Here is a 16,188-nt window from a genome sequence, read left to right as displayed (position 1 = left end):
ACTGCCCTAAGATAACCTTTAAACCTTAAACCAAAAATATCCCCTGAAGTCTTAAAAACAAATAATGGTTTAGCTTAACTAGTAAAAAATGTCTCCTTGAGCATTATGCACTTTCAAGAACTATCTCTATGGGATCAAAGTGACAATAGCAACTCAAAGGTTAGATACGAACCGTAGGGGCAATGAGTTTATGTTAATGAGGGAGGGCCAACTCAGAAAAGTAGGATAAGAATGACTGCACTCAAAGAATGTAATCAATGTCACTGAACTGTACATGTAGAAACGGCTGAATTGGTGTATGTTTTGCTGTGCATATTCTCAACGACAAAGTAATTTTTTTTTAAATTCATAAACACAAGTGATTAAAATTGTTTTTCAAATAAAAGCATATACTCACTTGAAGAAACTGACTTTAACCAACATAAGCCTATGTTACTTGTATGCTTTAATTTTTATAAGAAACGCCTAATATACTCCATCATGCATATTTCTGAGTTTGCTTATCAGTATAACCATCTTACTGTTCCTTACATAATTACACTTAATTATTGCTTAACACAGTGTCTGATATATGAAAAAAATTTAATGAATGCTATTATACCATGCTTGAAAAAAAAAGTTTTTGTTACATGTTCCCCACCCCATCCAATTTCCACTAGTTGAAATTCTACCTGTTGTTTAAGGTTTGTGTCCTCTGCTATACCCTTTACAAAGCCTTGCCTGAGGCCTTCAATTGGACTGGCCTCTAAGTGGTGCTCAGGCTCCACTCCAGTTCACCCACTCCAACCAAGGTGCAAGGAACAAGGAGCGAAGTCCAAGGCGGCCTATTAGGTCTCATTACTAGTGAGGCCTCTCTCTGGTCTACTCTTTCTCAGGATTTCCTCTCTCTTCCCTTATGTGGTTACTGATGTAAGATGGCGTCAACCTCTGGGAAAAACCATGTGTTCTAGGCCAGGGAAAAGGCCCTTTTCTCCTCTTCCTTTCCTTGGGTTGACCCTCCTTCCCACCAGAGTAGTAACACCAGGCTCTGGATCTGAAGAAAGGCACCAAGGAAGCCTGACAAATTTGAAGAGATGGAAACCTTGGGCTTGTCAATAACCCAGGCAAAAGCAGTTGCTGAAGTACCTATGATCCAGCCTGGCTCTGGGGATTAGGGGTCCTACAGAATTATAGCAGAGTGACTTGGCCTGAAAGGTTCCTTCTGAATACTGTCCTCTGGAACTGGTGCGAACAGTGAGCAGTGGTTTTGAGATTTGGGATTCAAAACTCTGGGACTCTGAGTCCTAGCCAAATATCCTGGCTCCCTGATGACATCAAGACACCCTGAGCCCGCCTCTTCTGCACTGTCAGAACACACGATGAAGTTTTGTCCGAAGACGGTTTTCCTAACTTACCTTTATCAAAAGCTTTTTGTAGACCGAAACACCCCATACTAAACTAGAAGTTGCTAAAAGGCAGCAGCTGTGGCTTCCTTACCCTTTATATCCCCTATCACAGGTCCTTACTCTTAATAGGTGCCTAAGAATCATTTGAGTAGAATTAAAGGCTAGCTTGAAAAAGAGCAGTACTGGACACTCAGTATAAAGACCTGTCCAAGAGCCAAGGAAAAAGGCATGTGCCTCAAAGATTGAAGGGAGAAAGAAGAGCCTCATGCTCTTGGGTGATGGCATCAAACTGCCTGCTGCCCCTATAAAGTGTTAAAAACACACTTTATGAGACCCAAGAAGCTAAAATCATTTTAAGCAACTTGTCTACATTAAAACAGTAAGAAAGTTTTTTTAAAAAAAAATGAATGGAAATCTGCAATGTCTCACATGATTATACCGGGATTTGAATAAAGTTGTTTTGTTGTTTTTTTTTTCCTTTAATACCTTTAATAAATAAAGAGAACTCTGGTCCTGGGGAGATTTGAGAAAGTTTCTGGCATCTTCCGAACTTTTGCATAATTGATAAATCCTCTGAGAAACAGGAGAAAGCCTAATTCAAAAAAAGAAAAGTCAAGAATGAATTTATAATTTCCACACTAAGTCTCCTCCCCAGAAATACCCCTCTAGATAGCAATACTTGGTCATTTTTCTGTTAAAAGCTATCAAAACATAAACAATTTCTTCCAGAATTTCCATAGGATTTTCCATAAAAAATTCTCCATTCCTCAATGAGAAAATACATTCTTAAGAGTCAAATCAGTGTCTCTTTTGCACACTCAGAATCTGATGGGTCTAAAAGGAACATACATTCACATTTGGAAACCTCATTAAGAAGTATATCAAAATCTACCCTCTGACTTTTAGAAAAAAAAATCCCAAGATAATTAACTCCTAAAACAGAGAGTGATAACTGTGTTTTTCTCAGGTGAAATATTTTTTCATCCCTTCTTGTTATGGGATTCTTCCTTCCTTCCCACCCAACCCCCCCACCTGTTTTTTTTTTTTTTTGCTAACTACAGTACATAATGTTGTCCACTAGATGTCAGGATTCCCTTACCTATTGTGGTAATTCTCAGTCTCAAATCTGTACTCTAATTTACACAGGTTACTATGCCATTTATTTATTTACCAGACAGTGAAGTAATGAGAATGATTTTACATGACTATGCTAGAATCAAGGAGCCCTGGTGGCGCAATGGTTGAGCGCTCGGCTGCTAATGGAAATGCTGGCGGGGTGAATCCACCTAGCAGCTCCCTGAGAGAAAAACCTGGCAATCTGCTCCTGTAAGGATTACAGCCTAGGAAACCCTGTGGTGCAGTACTACTTTGTCACAGGAGTGCTATGAGTTGGAATCGACTCCGTGGCACCCAACAGCATACCAGAATCTGCATTCAGAAATGCCTGCACCTCTCGGAAACAGGTTGGGGGAAGGCAGGTAATGTGTCCCTTCCAACGGTGTCTCAGACACTCCTGGCCCTCCTCCTTCAGAGATACTCTCTGAGGCTTAGACGCATTTTTAGAACAGCTTTATTGAGATATAATTTATATACCATAAAGTTCACCCATTTCAGGTGTGCTATTCACTGGTTTTTAGTATATTTACATAATTGTACAACCATTACAATAATCTGATTTTAGAACATTTTACTCACTCCCTATTCCCCCCCTCCCTATTCCCCTCTTGTCAGTCGTTGGCAACCACTTACCTACTTTCTGTTAGACACATTTTAAAATATACTCAATGGTGGAAAAGTCTTCATACTCAGGTAGTAGAAATGATTTCTGGCAATAACCACAAGTTGCCAGAGCTGAGCTTAGTGAACAGTGCTCTGTCTGGCACCAAGAGCAACAAGTAACTATAGAGCAGAGGTCACATCCTTAAATGTGGGGGTGAGGGGAGATCCTTGTGAACTGGAGAGCACATGACCTATATGGAGGGGGAAGCCACAACTCATGTCCAGTCTAAGGCTGCCACGTGGGATTGGAGGCCCAGTTTTGCAAGATATTCCAATTTCTAAGAAAACTAAGAAATTCAGACATTTTATGCAAAAACTCCTGATTTTTAAATGCTAGCAACTAATTTTAAAAACTTTTCAAATAAATGTGAAGTGAACAAAACATGACTGGATGTAGCCCATGAGCTGCCAGCTTATGAGCTCTACAAAGAATACCACTGCCCCTGCAGGAGAAACTCCAAAAAACTGGTTCTCTCAAAAGAGAAGTCCCCAGAATGACCCAAACAGTGGCAGCACTGCTACAGAAAGTGCATCCAAAGCCTCACCATTTTTTGTTTACAAGTAAGCAGTAAGTAGCTAAGGATGGTAAGTTATAGAGTTTATAAACTCATCTCCCATGAAACTTTATTATAGAGAAGAAATCAATCCGTTTAATTTCTTTAGCTCACCTAAACTGTTAACAATCAATCTGAAAATATGCTTAATGGCTCTTCTTTGGTCTATTTCAGAGTTTGATTTGACTTTAGGTTTGGGAGGAGACAAGCACCCAGCCTTTCTCTTAAAGGTACAGTTTAGAGAATAAGTAAGCAAAGGAACTATTCCTAAATAACTCCTGTAGGTCATTTCAGTGGTTAAGCACTTGGCTGCTAACCAAAAGGTCAGCAGCTTGAATCCACCAGCTGCTCAGCAGGAGAAAGATGTGGCAGTCTGCTTTCATAAAGATTACAGCCTTGGAAACCCTATGGGGCAGTTCTACTCTGTCCTATAGGTTGCTGTGAATTGGAATCGACTCAATGGCAACAGGTTTAGTTTGGGTTTTTTTGGTAGGTCATTTTTAGCATTGAACTTCTCAATAATCAAGACGGGGAAAAAAATCACTATTTCTCATCCCTTGAGATCCCAATGACCAGTAGTATAATAGATGATGCTATGGGTAGGACGGGGAGGGAGTGGCGTAATAAAAAACTTGTATTTTCTAAGTAAAATTTGGAGTCAACAATACATGGCTTGGTCAGCCTAGGCAAAGCAGGTCCTGAACCTATTAAACAGCTATTGGGCATGAGTGCTATATGTGCTAGCCAGACCCATCAAGCAGTCCAGCCACCAAGAATCTTAAGGAGGCAACAAAACAGGAGATAGGAGAAAGAGATGTCACGGAAACAGAGAGATAGTCACACCATCGCTAACACTACAAGACGGCCCCAGTACTGTTTTGTAGAAATGACAGCAGCGGTGGTGATCTCTGTTATTATATTATATACATCTTCTTTACAAAGAATGAAGACGCCAACATTAAAAGAATTCACCTCCAAAGTTCACTTCTTTGCTTTAATGTCTTAGAAAAAAAGATTTGAAAATAAGTATTTTGAATGAAAAATAGAATCTCACAACTGACAACTGAAACACCTGGTACTTTAAAAAAAAAAAACCTCCTCCTCATCACAAAAGAATTCCTATCTTCACCAACAGTGAGCTATAGTGCCTCTTCCAGAAGTTATGTCTAGCAGGGCTGTATGTTTTCTGTTTTCTACTGACAGATCCAACCAAAGATGGGCCACACACCCCTGAGTCCGTAACAACAGTATGACTATGACCAACTTAGGGTTAAGTCTGTGAGCACTTAAAGGCAACAACTCACAAGGGAAAAAAAACAACACACTGCAGAAATATCTTATCATTATGCCCCGCTGGGCAGATGGGGGCCTTGAGATGTATATATGAATGGGTTCAAGAAAACCTACCACCACTAAGAGACTTTTTACAACGTGCATGTTACTCTGATGGTGATAACCACCTAATCATTAAGATCTTGTTAAAGTATTCAAATAGAGAAACATTTTTAAAATTATACTTATTAGTGATTTCCCTGGTGGCACAGTGGTTAAGAGCTGGGCTGCTAACCAAAAGGTCGGCAGTTCGAATCTACCAACCACTCCTTGGAAATCCTATGGGGCCGTTCTACTCTGTCCTATAGGGTTAATATGTTATTGTATAGTAAACAAGATGAGGGTTTACTAAAAGTAATTTTACTTCTAAAATTTAACATAATGTTTTTCCTCCCTTTTCTATGCTAAAAGCACTTACCTAATACCAGAAACACCCACCACAGCCAGTACTGACCATCAAAGTATCCAGGGAAATAGGTGGAAAACTGAAAAATAAAGTAAAACATTTTATAGCAGCTTAACAGACACAATTTTACTTTTTAACTTAAGGGTACAGAAAACACAAGACTTTGTTTTGTATGCTAATGGTGTCATTTAGCCATTGCAATAATAAAGAAAATAAGTGGAAGTACTGTATATATTACTAACTGATTTTTGATCATTATATGACCATCAAATATGTTTCCTTTTATGGAAAAGAAATACTGAAATATGATAGCTTTAACTTTATGGACTCTTTGTTTTGAACATGTACAAACTTTGCTTTTTTAAACGCTTTTTTTTGGGCTCGCATAATATTCACCCTCCTAGAAATGTGTTTTGAAGAGTTTTACTTTGCTTACCCAGCACCAAAACTGTTTGGCTACTATCATCGCCACCTTTCTAATGAGCCCTGATTTTGTTCCTACTCCTCCTGCCTTGCCTTGACCTTGAAAGCTCTGTCATGTATACCAGGATAATACCATCCCCCTGCCAGAGACTAGTCTAGGAATGGGCACCTGATGTTATTCTGGCCCTTATGAACTGAAGGCTTCTAAAAAGGTTTCCTGCCTCTTAAAGAGAAAGGGAAGAGAAGAAACTGTTCCATTTTTTTCTGCTGACCACTGTTGTGTTTCGATGTGATACCTGAAACAGCTTTTGTCCATGAGGGGAAGGGGAGGTACACCAACAGGGTCACCACAGGACAGCAAAAATGTCAGATGTTCCTGATGATATTACCAAACCACTGACTCAACTAACACCAGAGTAGGCCCACGTGAGAACTTGTTATGGGAAATAACAAACTGTTCTCACTTGTTTTTTTAAGCCATTTTGAGCTAGGTTTTCCGTTACTTACAACCAAAAGCATCTTAACGGATGAAAGTTGATCCACTCAATTCAGTTGAGAAAGTCAGTCAATTTAGTTAAAACATTTAGTTAAAACAAGACTGGTAACCAATTTTATTGGAGGTTTTGGTGTTCAAGAGTTTCACAATTTTATAATTAAGATGCAATATGTCATTTCCTAATAAAATAACAAATAAGATTTAGAGAAGGAATGAAAAACGTCTTTAGGGCTTGGGTCTTCACCTAAAGTCTGTGTTTGAGATGTGTATATTGTGCCTCTGTTTTGGGGAAAAGCCTGTAACTTTCCTTAGATTCTCAAAGCAGTCTGGGATCCTAAAAATGTTAACAACTGCTTTAGAATAAATAAAGTAGAACTACTTTGAAAAACTCCAAATGGTCAATTAATACTCATTAATGAATTAGGAATACCAATTTATGATACATAAATTAGTTCTGTCTATAAAGTTAACAATAGCAATAAGCTTATCTGATGTCAGAGGACACTTTAAGAGACTAGATCTTTACAGCTTTACATTAATTACTTCATGCGATTTTTACTAACTGGTAACCCCCAAATCACTGAAGACAGTTTTCTAATTTACTTCAGAGGTAAGGCCCCCTAATGTAGTAGTTCAACAATTTTGGCTCCTTGAACGTTTTGGCATAACCAACGATGCTACTGATAACCAATCCTGAAGAGAAGGAAGGAAGAGAGCAAGGAAGAGAGGGAGGAAAAAGGGAGAAAAGAAAAAAGGGAGGAAGGAAGCTAGAATAAAACTTAAAATTAATGAGAGGAATACCCACTTCTGATGAGACACCATAGAGTTGATATCCGTATCCTTCCTTCTATTTTAAAAACAACTAATTTCAGAACCAACACAGGTATTATCGTATTATAAGCTTAAAAAGAGAGGGCAGCTGGCAAACAACCTATAGGATAGATGCTCATGGGCCAACAATAGTCACCAGATTTGACTACATAACTTGTGTGCATGAATCAAATAATCCAACTGCAACTGATTTCTGTTCAACTTCATCACGAAACTACAGCAAAAACAACCGGAAGTCACATTTAAAATGCTGAGATAACAAAAAACCAAAACAAAACATAAACCAACCCAAAACCAAATGCACTGCCATTGAGTCGATTCCGACTCATAACAACCCTGTAGGACAGAGTAGAACTGCTCCATAAGGTTTCTGAGGCTGTAAATCTTTATGGAGCAGATTGTCACATCTTTCTCCTGCGAAGCAGCTGCTGGGTTCAAACCGCTGACCTTTCAGTTAGCAGACGAGCTCTTTAACCACTGTCCCACCAGCGCTCCTTAAAATAAAAAGCCCCACACAGATGAAAAATTAAATATTCAAATCATTCTAATTATCATCTCTCTGCAAAGTCTATCTTTTCTGTGGTACAACTTACCCTGACAATCAGGATCCACTTAATTAGAGAGAGACCAAATCCTGAAATGGCGCCATACCTTCCTGCAGCTGAGGTGGTCAGGCAAAAAGACAGGAAAAACCCAATCCAGTTAAAGAGGAATGCCACTGTAAAAGCACAGAGGAAAAAACATATCAGACATGCCCTGTGCAAAGTAGCAAAAGAGCCTTTATATTTGCTTCTGCTTAAATGGCTTTCCCAAAGATAAAAGACTGCTGTCTTCCCCCAAAGCAAGCAAGAAAACATCCTCTTTGAATATTGGGCTTTACCCTATTAAGTCTACTTCTATTCACTCTTTCAAAAATGCCCTAACATTTACAAACTGTACACTTGGACTTAACATTCATCAGACTGTACGCTTATTCATCTTTACTGTATGCATGTGACACTCCAATAAATAAATGCCTTGAACATTAAATTGGTGCCCCCAAGTAATCTGATATTCAAGTTATTAATCTTCCTGCTTCTATGAATTTTGATGCTTCATAACTTCACCTCTAAAAGCACCGCATGTTCTTGGAAGAAACCATTTTATTGTTTTAACATAGCAAATAAAAGAAATGGTTGCTCACTTCTGAGTTAGTCGCGTGGAAAGACAAATGCAAAATCACATCAAGGGGAATAATCAGGCTGACTTTGATCTATCAGAAAACAGAAGTCTGCAGAATAAAATTTATCAGATAAAGGCATTTAATTCCAATTCTACAGGTCAGGCATGAGAAGGAGCAATATTAAGGGGTCTTACAGATCTGTAAAAAGAGGCTTAGCACGTGAAAATGCAGCATTCCCCATAACTGCTTTAATTATATCTTCCAAAAATATTCACAGAAATAGAAAACAAAGAGAGAGGATATTAAGATAAAAATGTACTAAGCTCTAACATCCCAGAAAAAGGTACCAAATAAATATAATGTACTAATGTATTAGCTCAACTAGTTATTTTAATTTGGTCAGACTCACCCATAACCCAAAGCACGCTAGTCTGTGGTATGTGGCTCTGCTATGTGTATATACTTACTGAAAAATGTTAACATGAAAATCCCATCATTTCCTATCCTCAGCTGGTCAGCATCATCAAAATCATCCCGGCCCACAAAATCCTCATCCTAAATAAGAAGAAAAAGAACAACATAAATTCATAACTAATGATTTCTAGGCAAAAAAGGAAAGACATCAAGAAAAATTAAAAAATGAGCAAAAAATAAAAAAAAGTGCCCACGAGAAAATTTATTGCTTTGGTTCAATTCAAAACTATGAGCATTATGGCTCAGTATGCACTAAAAAATTCATTTTACCTTGTAAGTAAAAGATATAATTAAAGAACAAACAAATCTTTCTTCTATCCCCACAGTTTTCTAGACAAAAGGGACTTTTCATCTTACGACCCCAAATTCTTTAACAACAGACTTTAGAAATGAAGAAGTTCACAAACAGCTATTCATCTTCCTTTTTATTTATGTATATCTAAAGAAAAGAAAAAAGAGAAAATTTACTGACACATTTGCCTTACATTCTAGAATATTAGTAACCCAGGGCCTGTATTAAGGCGATAAAATTGACTAGCTCAAGTGTATTATGAGACTGACATGGGGGGAAAAGGACAGCATGAGCATACATGAAGAGTCTACAGGGCTGCCCATTGCTCAACTCCATAAGCATGTGTTTCTATTGGCAGATAGGTCTGAAATCATCTCACCTCCAATATTACTGGCAGACAGGATCTTTTCCATTCTTCCATCCTAATTTGGTAACATAATATTCAAGGTCTAGGAGGAATATAATCCTGTCAACACTGACACCAACCTATGTAGCCTACCTTTTCAACAGCTGTAGGTATGTATTGAGATACCGATAAATAACTGAATATACATTTAAAAGTAAAAATGACAGACTTGTACATAGCCCAATAAGTGTTTCTCAAATATATATTTTAGGGACAATCAAAACTTGCCCTACAAATAAGAGACTGGGAAGATCCATCCATACCAAACTGTTGACAGTGGTTCCCCAGGGGAGTGGGAACGAGGCAAAAAGGAAGTGTCAGTGGCAGCTTCCATTTTTAACTTAACACGCTTCCTATATTGTTTGAAATGTTTTTAAGAATATTTTCTGTAATTAATTTTTTTTAGATATTAAATACCTAGTACTCTGACTTCACATAAACAAAAAAAATGAGGCTTTGCCAAATCAGAAACTAATTGTTTTTTGCATAATTACTCAAAGATATACTCCACACTAACTTCTTAATAATACTGCAAATGCCTTCTGTTCTTCCTGTCCTCAGGATTTCGACCACCTTAATTCTTCCTAAAAATTGTGGTCAGGTTAATGTTTCTCAAATACCACACTAGTCTTATCAAAACTCATCAAACATTTTGAAGGACTCTTCCTAATCTACATTTTAAGTCCAAATACCTCAGCCGAGCATTCTGAGGCTTCGACACCCTACAGTTTTGGTCACATCTTCCTGTTTCTTTTCATAAACCCTTTGTTCAAGCAAAACCAATTACCACGCCCTATAGCTCACTGAATGCCATACCTGCTTTCTGGGCTTTTCCTTCTGGAATATTTTTTACCTTTTTTATCCATCAAAACTCAGGGCCTACTTCAAATCCCATCTTCCCCATGATTACCCAGTACAAAGTCACAGTTCTTGAGGTTCACTGCTTTTTTTTTTTAAAAAAACAGCACAGTACTCACGGGTGATATTCTTTATTTTGTGAGCCAATCTATTATTTAGCTATAAAGTGACCTCAGAGGATAGTTTCAGTTCAAGGTCTAAAGAGTATCTCAGGGTAATAGTCTTGGGGAATCCTGTACTCTCAACCAGTCCAGAAATTCTGGGTTTTTTAAAAAATTGAGGTTTTGTCCCACATTTTTCTCCCATTCTATCAGGATCCATCTATTGTGGCCCTGATCGGAATGGTCGACAATGGCAGAGAGGCACCATCTAGTTCTTTCGGTCTCAGGGTAGATGAGACTGTGGTTTGTGTAGACTATTAGTCCTGCAGACTAGATTCTTCTTTGCATCTTTGGTTTCCTTCTCTTTTCTGCCAGATAAGAAGAGACCACCAGCCAATAGTTGTATCTTAGCTGGCCACTTGCAAGCTTTTAAGACCCCAGACACTACTCACCAGACTAGGTTGCAGAACAGAAATTTTATGAACCATATTATGCCACTTGACCAAGCTGTCCTACGAGACTATGGTCCTAAGACTTCAAACCCAGAAAACCAATCCTGCAAGGTGTTTAGTTATGTCTAAGTAGTATCCCTGTAACTGTGCCCTCTATTGCTTTATTATATATATGAATATATATGCATGCATATACATAACCACATATATAGTCCCATATACATACATACAACACACATACATATATATTCGTATATATATTTTGGTTGTTGAGCAAAATTATATATGCCACAGCAATTACAAAAGGGTTCTTTTTGATCCACTGCTCTTGCACTGCTTAGTTATGGGTATTTGTGGGCCTCTTACCCCTAGCTGGATTTGAAGCCTCCGCACGACAGGAACATCACCTTATAAAAAGTTTTCTACCTAACCACTGCAAAATATAGAGCATCTTGCCTAAAAAGGTTATCTAGTCCCGAGTAGCTAAAGCAATGCTGAAAGAGAAGAACAAAGTAGGACTCACACTTCCTGATTTTAAAACATACTACACAGCTACCGTAATCAAAACAGCCTGGTACCGGTATAACACAGACACACAGACCAATGGAAAAGAATTTAGCATCCAGAAATAAACCCACACATCTATGGTCAACTGATTTTTGACAAGGGTGCTAAGTCCATTCAGTGGAGAAAGAAGAGTCTTTTCAATAAAGGGTGCTGGGAAAATTGTATTTCCACATGCAGAAAAATGAAACAGGATTCATGTCTCACATTATACACAAAAACAAATTCAAAATGGATTAAGGACTTAAATGTGCAAACCTCAACGGATCTGGTTCCTTAATTTGGAGGTTCAGGGTCAGAGTTTCATGGCACATTCCAGTTACTGTATTTACATGTAAAAAAAAACTGGCACAGCAGCGCTTATGAAAATACCTCGCAGGGGGAGGAAGCAGTTGGCAAGCAAACATAGAAGGTGTGCACTATTTTTGGAAAAATATGGTAATTGGCCTAATAACTTGTTTCGTGCTTCTGTTCTACCTCCTAGTTCGTTACATAGTGCCTGAGGTCTTAAGAACTTGCAAGCAGCCACCTAAGGCACAACAACTGTTCTCTATTCACCCAGAACAACAGAGGAAGAAGGAGACTCCGAAACAGGAGGAGGATATGGAATGTGTGGCTAATTGCCTCCATGAACAACTGCCTCCTTTGCTACGAGACCAGAAGAACTGGATGGTGCCCGGCTACCATTACTGAACATATTGATCAAAGATTCCACAAGAGAATCCTGATCAAAATGAGAAAATGTAGAATGGAATTTCAAATTCTCATGGACTCTAGACTTTCTAGAGCCATGGAGGGTAGATGAACCCCTGAAACTACTGCCCGAGATGATTTTTTTTTTTTTTAATTCTTTTATTTGCATTTTATTTTAAGCTGAATTTACTCCCGAGCCATAAGTTTTTGCTTCCTCAGTTTCTTCTGGGGTATCTTTTTCTTCTGTGCAACCGCCTCATCTAGTTTAGGAGCAATTTGTTCCCTTTCAGTAAGGATCATATCAATGTGACGGGGGAGCTCATGTATGGGTTAATCTGACCATGAGCTCTGTAAGGGCGGTGGCACATTTTGGGGCCTTTATTCACCTGGATGTGCTCAGTGACCATAGACTCTACATTTAAACACTTAAGTTCAGCATTACTCTTCATTTTGAAGGATGTGCAGCAAAAATTCAGCACTCTTTCTGGGCCACCGACCCTGTGTCCAACCCCACTGTTTGGCCTGGGCACACCTACCAACTTCACCATTATAACATCAGAATGGCATACGCTGCTTCTGCCAAGTGTTATCTTTCAGGTAGTTGGTGGCTTTTCAGCTATGCACACCCTTGATGGCCTAGGTAGTTTCACAGGTATTCTTAAAATAGACCCAAAGATTTGAACCTCTTGATTTGTATGATTTCATGGGGTTTTCTGGGTCAAGTGAGTAGCGAACCATTTTGTGAGATCACTTCAGGTCGCTTACGGGAAAAGCTGCCCTGAGATAATTAAACTTTAAAGCAAAGATATCCTGAAGTCATCTTAAAAACAAACAACAGTTTAGCTTAACTAGTTAAAAAAGGCCTACCTTGCGCATTATGCTCTTTTAAGAACTATCTATATGGAATCAAACTGACAAAAGCAACTCCAAAGATTTGACAGGACCTTAGGGGGCAGTGAATTTATGTCAATGAGGGAAGAACAAGTCAGAAAAGGAGGGTGAGAATGGTTGCACAACTCAAAGAATGTAATCAATGTCACTAAATTGTACGTGCAGAAACTTGAATTGGTGTGTGTTCTGTTGTGTATAGTCTCATCAACAACAAAATAAATAAAATTTGGAGAAAAAAAAAAGGTTCTCTATGCATGTTTGCTGAGTACTTCTTTAAGAGACTCCTCAACATGTACTTGGTCAAACGAAAGTATTCTGAAGAGTTCTACAATTACTCAGAGGCAATCTCCATAATGGTCTATTTCCACAGGACATTTACCATATTTTCCAATAGGTCTATAAGGCATAGTGAAATATATAAGGACTACAGAGTCTGGGAGATCTGAATGTGACTCTCACCTCTGCTACTTATTAGTTATATGACTTTGGGCAAGTTACTTAATCTCGCTGAGCCTCAATTTTTGTATCTGTAAAGTAGGGATAATTTCTTCCTTGCAAGGTTATTGTAAGGGCAGGAAACAATACATAAAACACCAAGCACAGTATCAAGCATGTCATCTGCTTTCCATACATGGTAGTTATGACTGTTTTGCTCTAGACAATAAACTCCATGAGGAAGGAATTCACCCCCAAAGTTCCTCCTTAGTCCCTCCCTGGCACCTACAAGAACTGAATACACTGATGTAGGATCAACCTATAGGGTCACCATGAGTCAGAATCGACTTAATGGCAATGGTTTGTTTTTTTTTTGGTTTAGGATCAACCTAGACTGGCTCATAAACCATTATGTCTGTCAGGCAGTGATTTTAGGACCTCCGCCCCTAGTAGTAGGAGCACCGGCAGCGCAGTGGTTAAAGCGCTCGGCTGCCAACCAAAAGGTTGAGGTTTGAACCCACCAGCCACTCCATGAAAGGAAGATGTGGCAGTCTGCTTCCATAAAGATTTACAGCCTTGGAAACCCTACAAGGTTACTATGAGTCAGAACTGACTCAACAGCAGTGGGTTTGGTTTTTGGTTACTCCCAGTCGTAGGTGTAGACTGTACACAGACCACTAACCTAAAGCCAGGGGAACCTTTGGGGTCAAACTATCTAACTGGGCTTATCTTTCACCCTCATTTCCTGCCAGCAACCAGATACTGGAGCCCTGATTTCTTCACTTTCCTGGAGACTGGATCCTGTGTCCCATTCTCCCAGTATTTGGCCCAAGGCCCTGCCTGCAGCAACTCCAACCTGGATAAATGTTTATGAAACAATATCAACATCATTTACAGGTCTGACGTCAAGAACCAAGAGTGCCCAAAAATCTCTGGCTGGCTTACATCACACTCCACCCTCTTCCCCATGACTCAACATTAGGCCAGATGGGATTCACTGTGCCTCCACAGATGTCATGACCTGGATTGCTACTAGCAAGGGGTTCATCTAGATGATTTTTAAGGTCCCTTTTATGAATTTATAAATTCCATGAAATTACATTTATGTATTCTTCTCAACATTGATCTCTCTAGCAGCCATCCACATAACACTAAAATAGTATGTATGCAGAATCAAGGCAAAGTCAGTGTATTTCCTAAATCACTCCTGCTTAAAGACATTTTAGCCATTCCAGGAGACTTGAGAAGGTGGTGGTAGTAGTAGAGACACAGGGGGAAAAAAAGCTGGCTTTACTTGTGATCTTCTGGTCATTTGTGTCTCTTTACCACATCCTTTTCAGCACAAAAGAAAATGTACTTGCTTTTAAAAATTAACTGTACTCTTACTAACCAAAACAATCATAAGTAACAAATCAAAATTGGATCATGAAAATAACTTAATTCTTACAAATCAGCCATCAAGTAAAATGGTGTGTTGTACTTACTCTTCCAGGAACCAAAGGGATAGTGGCTTCAGCCTTGGTTCTCTCAGCTTCATCATAAGTGGGCAGCGTTGTAGCCACATTGTAAGATGGGGGCTTTGGAAACCCAGACTCATCTTTGTAGTCAAAATATGCTGCAGAATAAATAAAGAATAAGTCACAATTATCTGATGATTTGCTGAAATGAGGAATAAAAGGATTTCCTCTGGAGAACAAAAACCAGCCATTCCCCAAAGAGTACACATAGACTAACTGAACCAAAAGATGTTTATAGATGAATGTGAGAGACTAGAAATAATTTTTAAATTTATCCACGTCTCAATTATTTAAATTCCAGACTCACTTTGCACTCTCCCTTCCAACTGCTTTTGAGACTTTTTTCAATTGTCATGTGGTGTGTTTGCAAAAAAAAAAAATCAATATAAACACTGGCATAAGGGAAACATTTGGGAAGCTAAGTATACTTCATATATATATGCATATAAATGAGTAATGTGGTTTCCTCCCATTTATGGAAATGAAAATAGGCTATTTAAAAAAAAAAAAGTTAAAATTCCTTTGTCACAGATTTGTCTTGGCAGTTTGATCCTTCCACATTATTTTTGTCATGTAGTGTTTTCTCTAATGTACCTAAGGTAAATGATTCAGTTACAGAACCAGTATTTATCCACATTAAATCTTTCATTTCCTCTTTGTAACACTGCATCTTCATTCTCACTGATCTCTATTAAAAATGATTCAATACATGTTGTTAGAAAAGATCTATTTACAAATGTATTAAATTTCTATGCAATTTTTGAAAAACCTTAGGAATTAAAAAAAAAACAATTCTTATAGTTCATCAAGATTAACATTTTCCTCTTTGGTTAATTATAACTTCCAAAATTTTTACTGTAGTACAATAGGAAATTATCAGTCAATATAATTTACCTCATTAATAGAAAAACAAAAATTCTATTACCTTGACATAGGCAGAAAAAGCATTTGATAAGATTTAACACCCACTAAAACTAAAATAAAAGCCCTGGTGACACAGCAGTTAAGAGCTCAGCTGCTAACCTAAACATCAGTGATTCGAACCCACCAGCGGCTCTGTGGAAGAAAAGACCTGGAGATCTGCTCCCATAAAGACTACAGGCTTGGAAACCCTATGGGGCAGTTCCACTCTCTCCT

At 38.4% G+C, this 16,188-nt stretch overlaps 1 protein-coding gene and 1 pseudogene across 3 annotated transcripts in view; both read right to left on the bottom strand.

Annotated features, from left to right (window-relative positions):
* NDFIP1 (Nedd4 family interacting protein 1) overlaps positions 1 to 16,188 on the bottom strand; it is a 74,323-nt gene that overhangs the window by 5,822 nt on the left and 52,313 nt on the right. Inside the window, exons 3-8 of one of the 3 annotated variants that reach the window (XR_002824816.1) lie at positions 15,019 to 15,149; positions 8,836 to 8,923; positions 7,800 to 7,924; positions 7,181 to 7,420; positions 5,469 to 5,535; positions 1,942 to 1,977 (exon numbers count right to left, since the gene is read on the bottom strand). Coding sequence is in view for 2 of the 3 variants with exons in the window: in XM_004381130.2 (XP_004381187.1) it covers positions 1,874 to 1,977; positions 5,469 to 5,535; positions 7,800 to 7,924; positions 8,836 to 8,923; positions 15,019 to 15,149 (515 nt within the window). In the remaining variant the exon portion in view is untranslated. Of the gene's footprint in view, positions 1 to 1,871; positions 1,978 to 5,468; positions 5,536 to 7,180; positions 7,421 to 7,799; positions 7,925 to 8,835; positions 8,924 to 15,018; positions 15,150 to 16,188 lie in introns of those variants that run through there. The other 2 variants (XM_004381130.2, XM_023735638.1) reach the window with 2 other exon arrangements.
* On the bottom strand, positions 12,338 to 13,110 carry LOC101358851 (60S ribosomal protein L17 pseudogene; annotated as a pseudogene).

Source organism: Trichechus manatus, unplaced genomic scaffold (assembly GCF_000243295.1).
Source record: "Trichechus manatus latirostris isolate Lorelei unplaced genomic scaffold, TriManLat1.0 scaffold00080, whole genome shotgun sequence".
Lineage (NCBI taxonomy): Eukaryota > Metazoa > Chordata > Mammalia > Sirenia > Trichechidae > Trichechus > Trichechus manatus.
The sequence above is the reverse complement of the archived record's forward strand: the minus strand, read 5'-3'. Positions and strand labels throughout refer to the sequence as shown.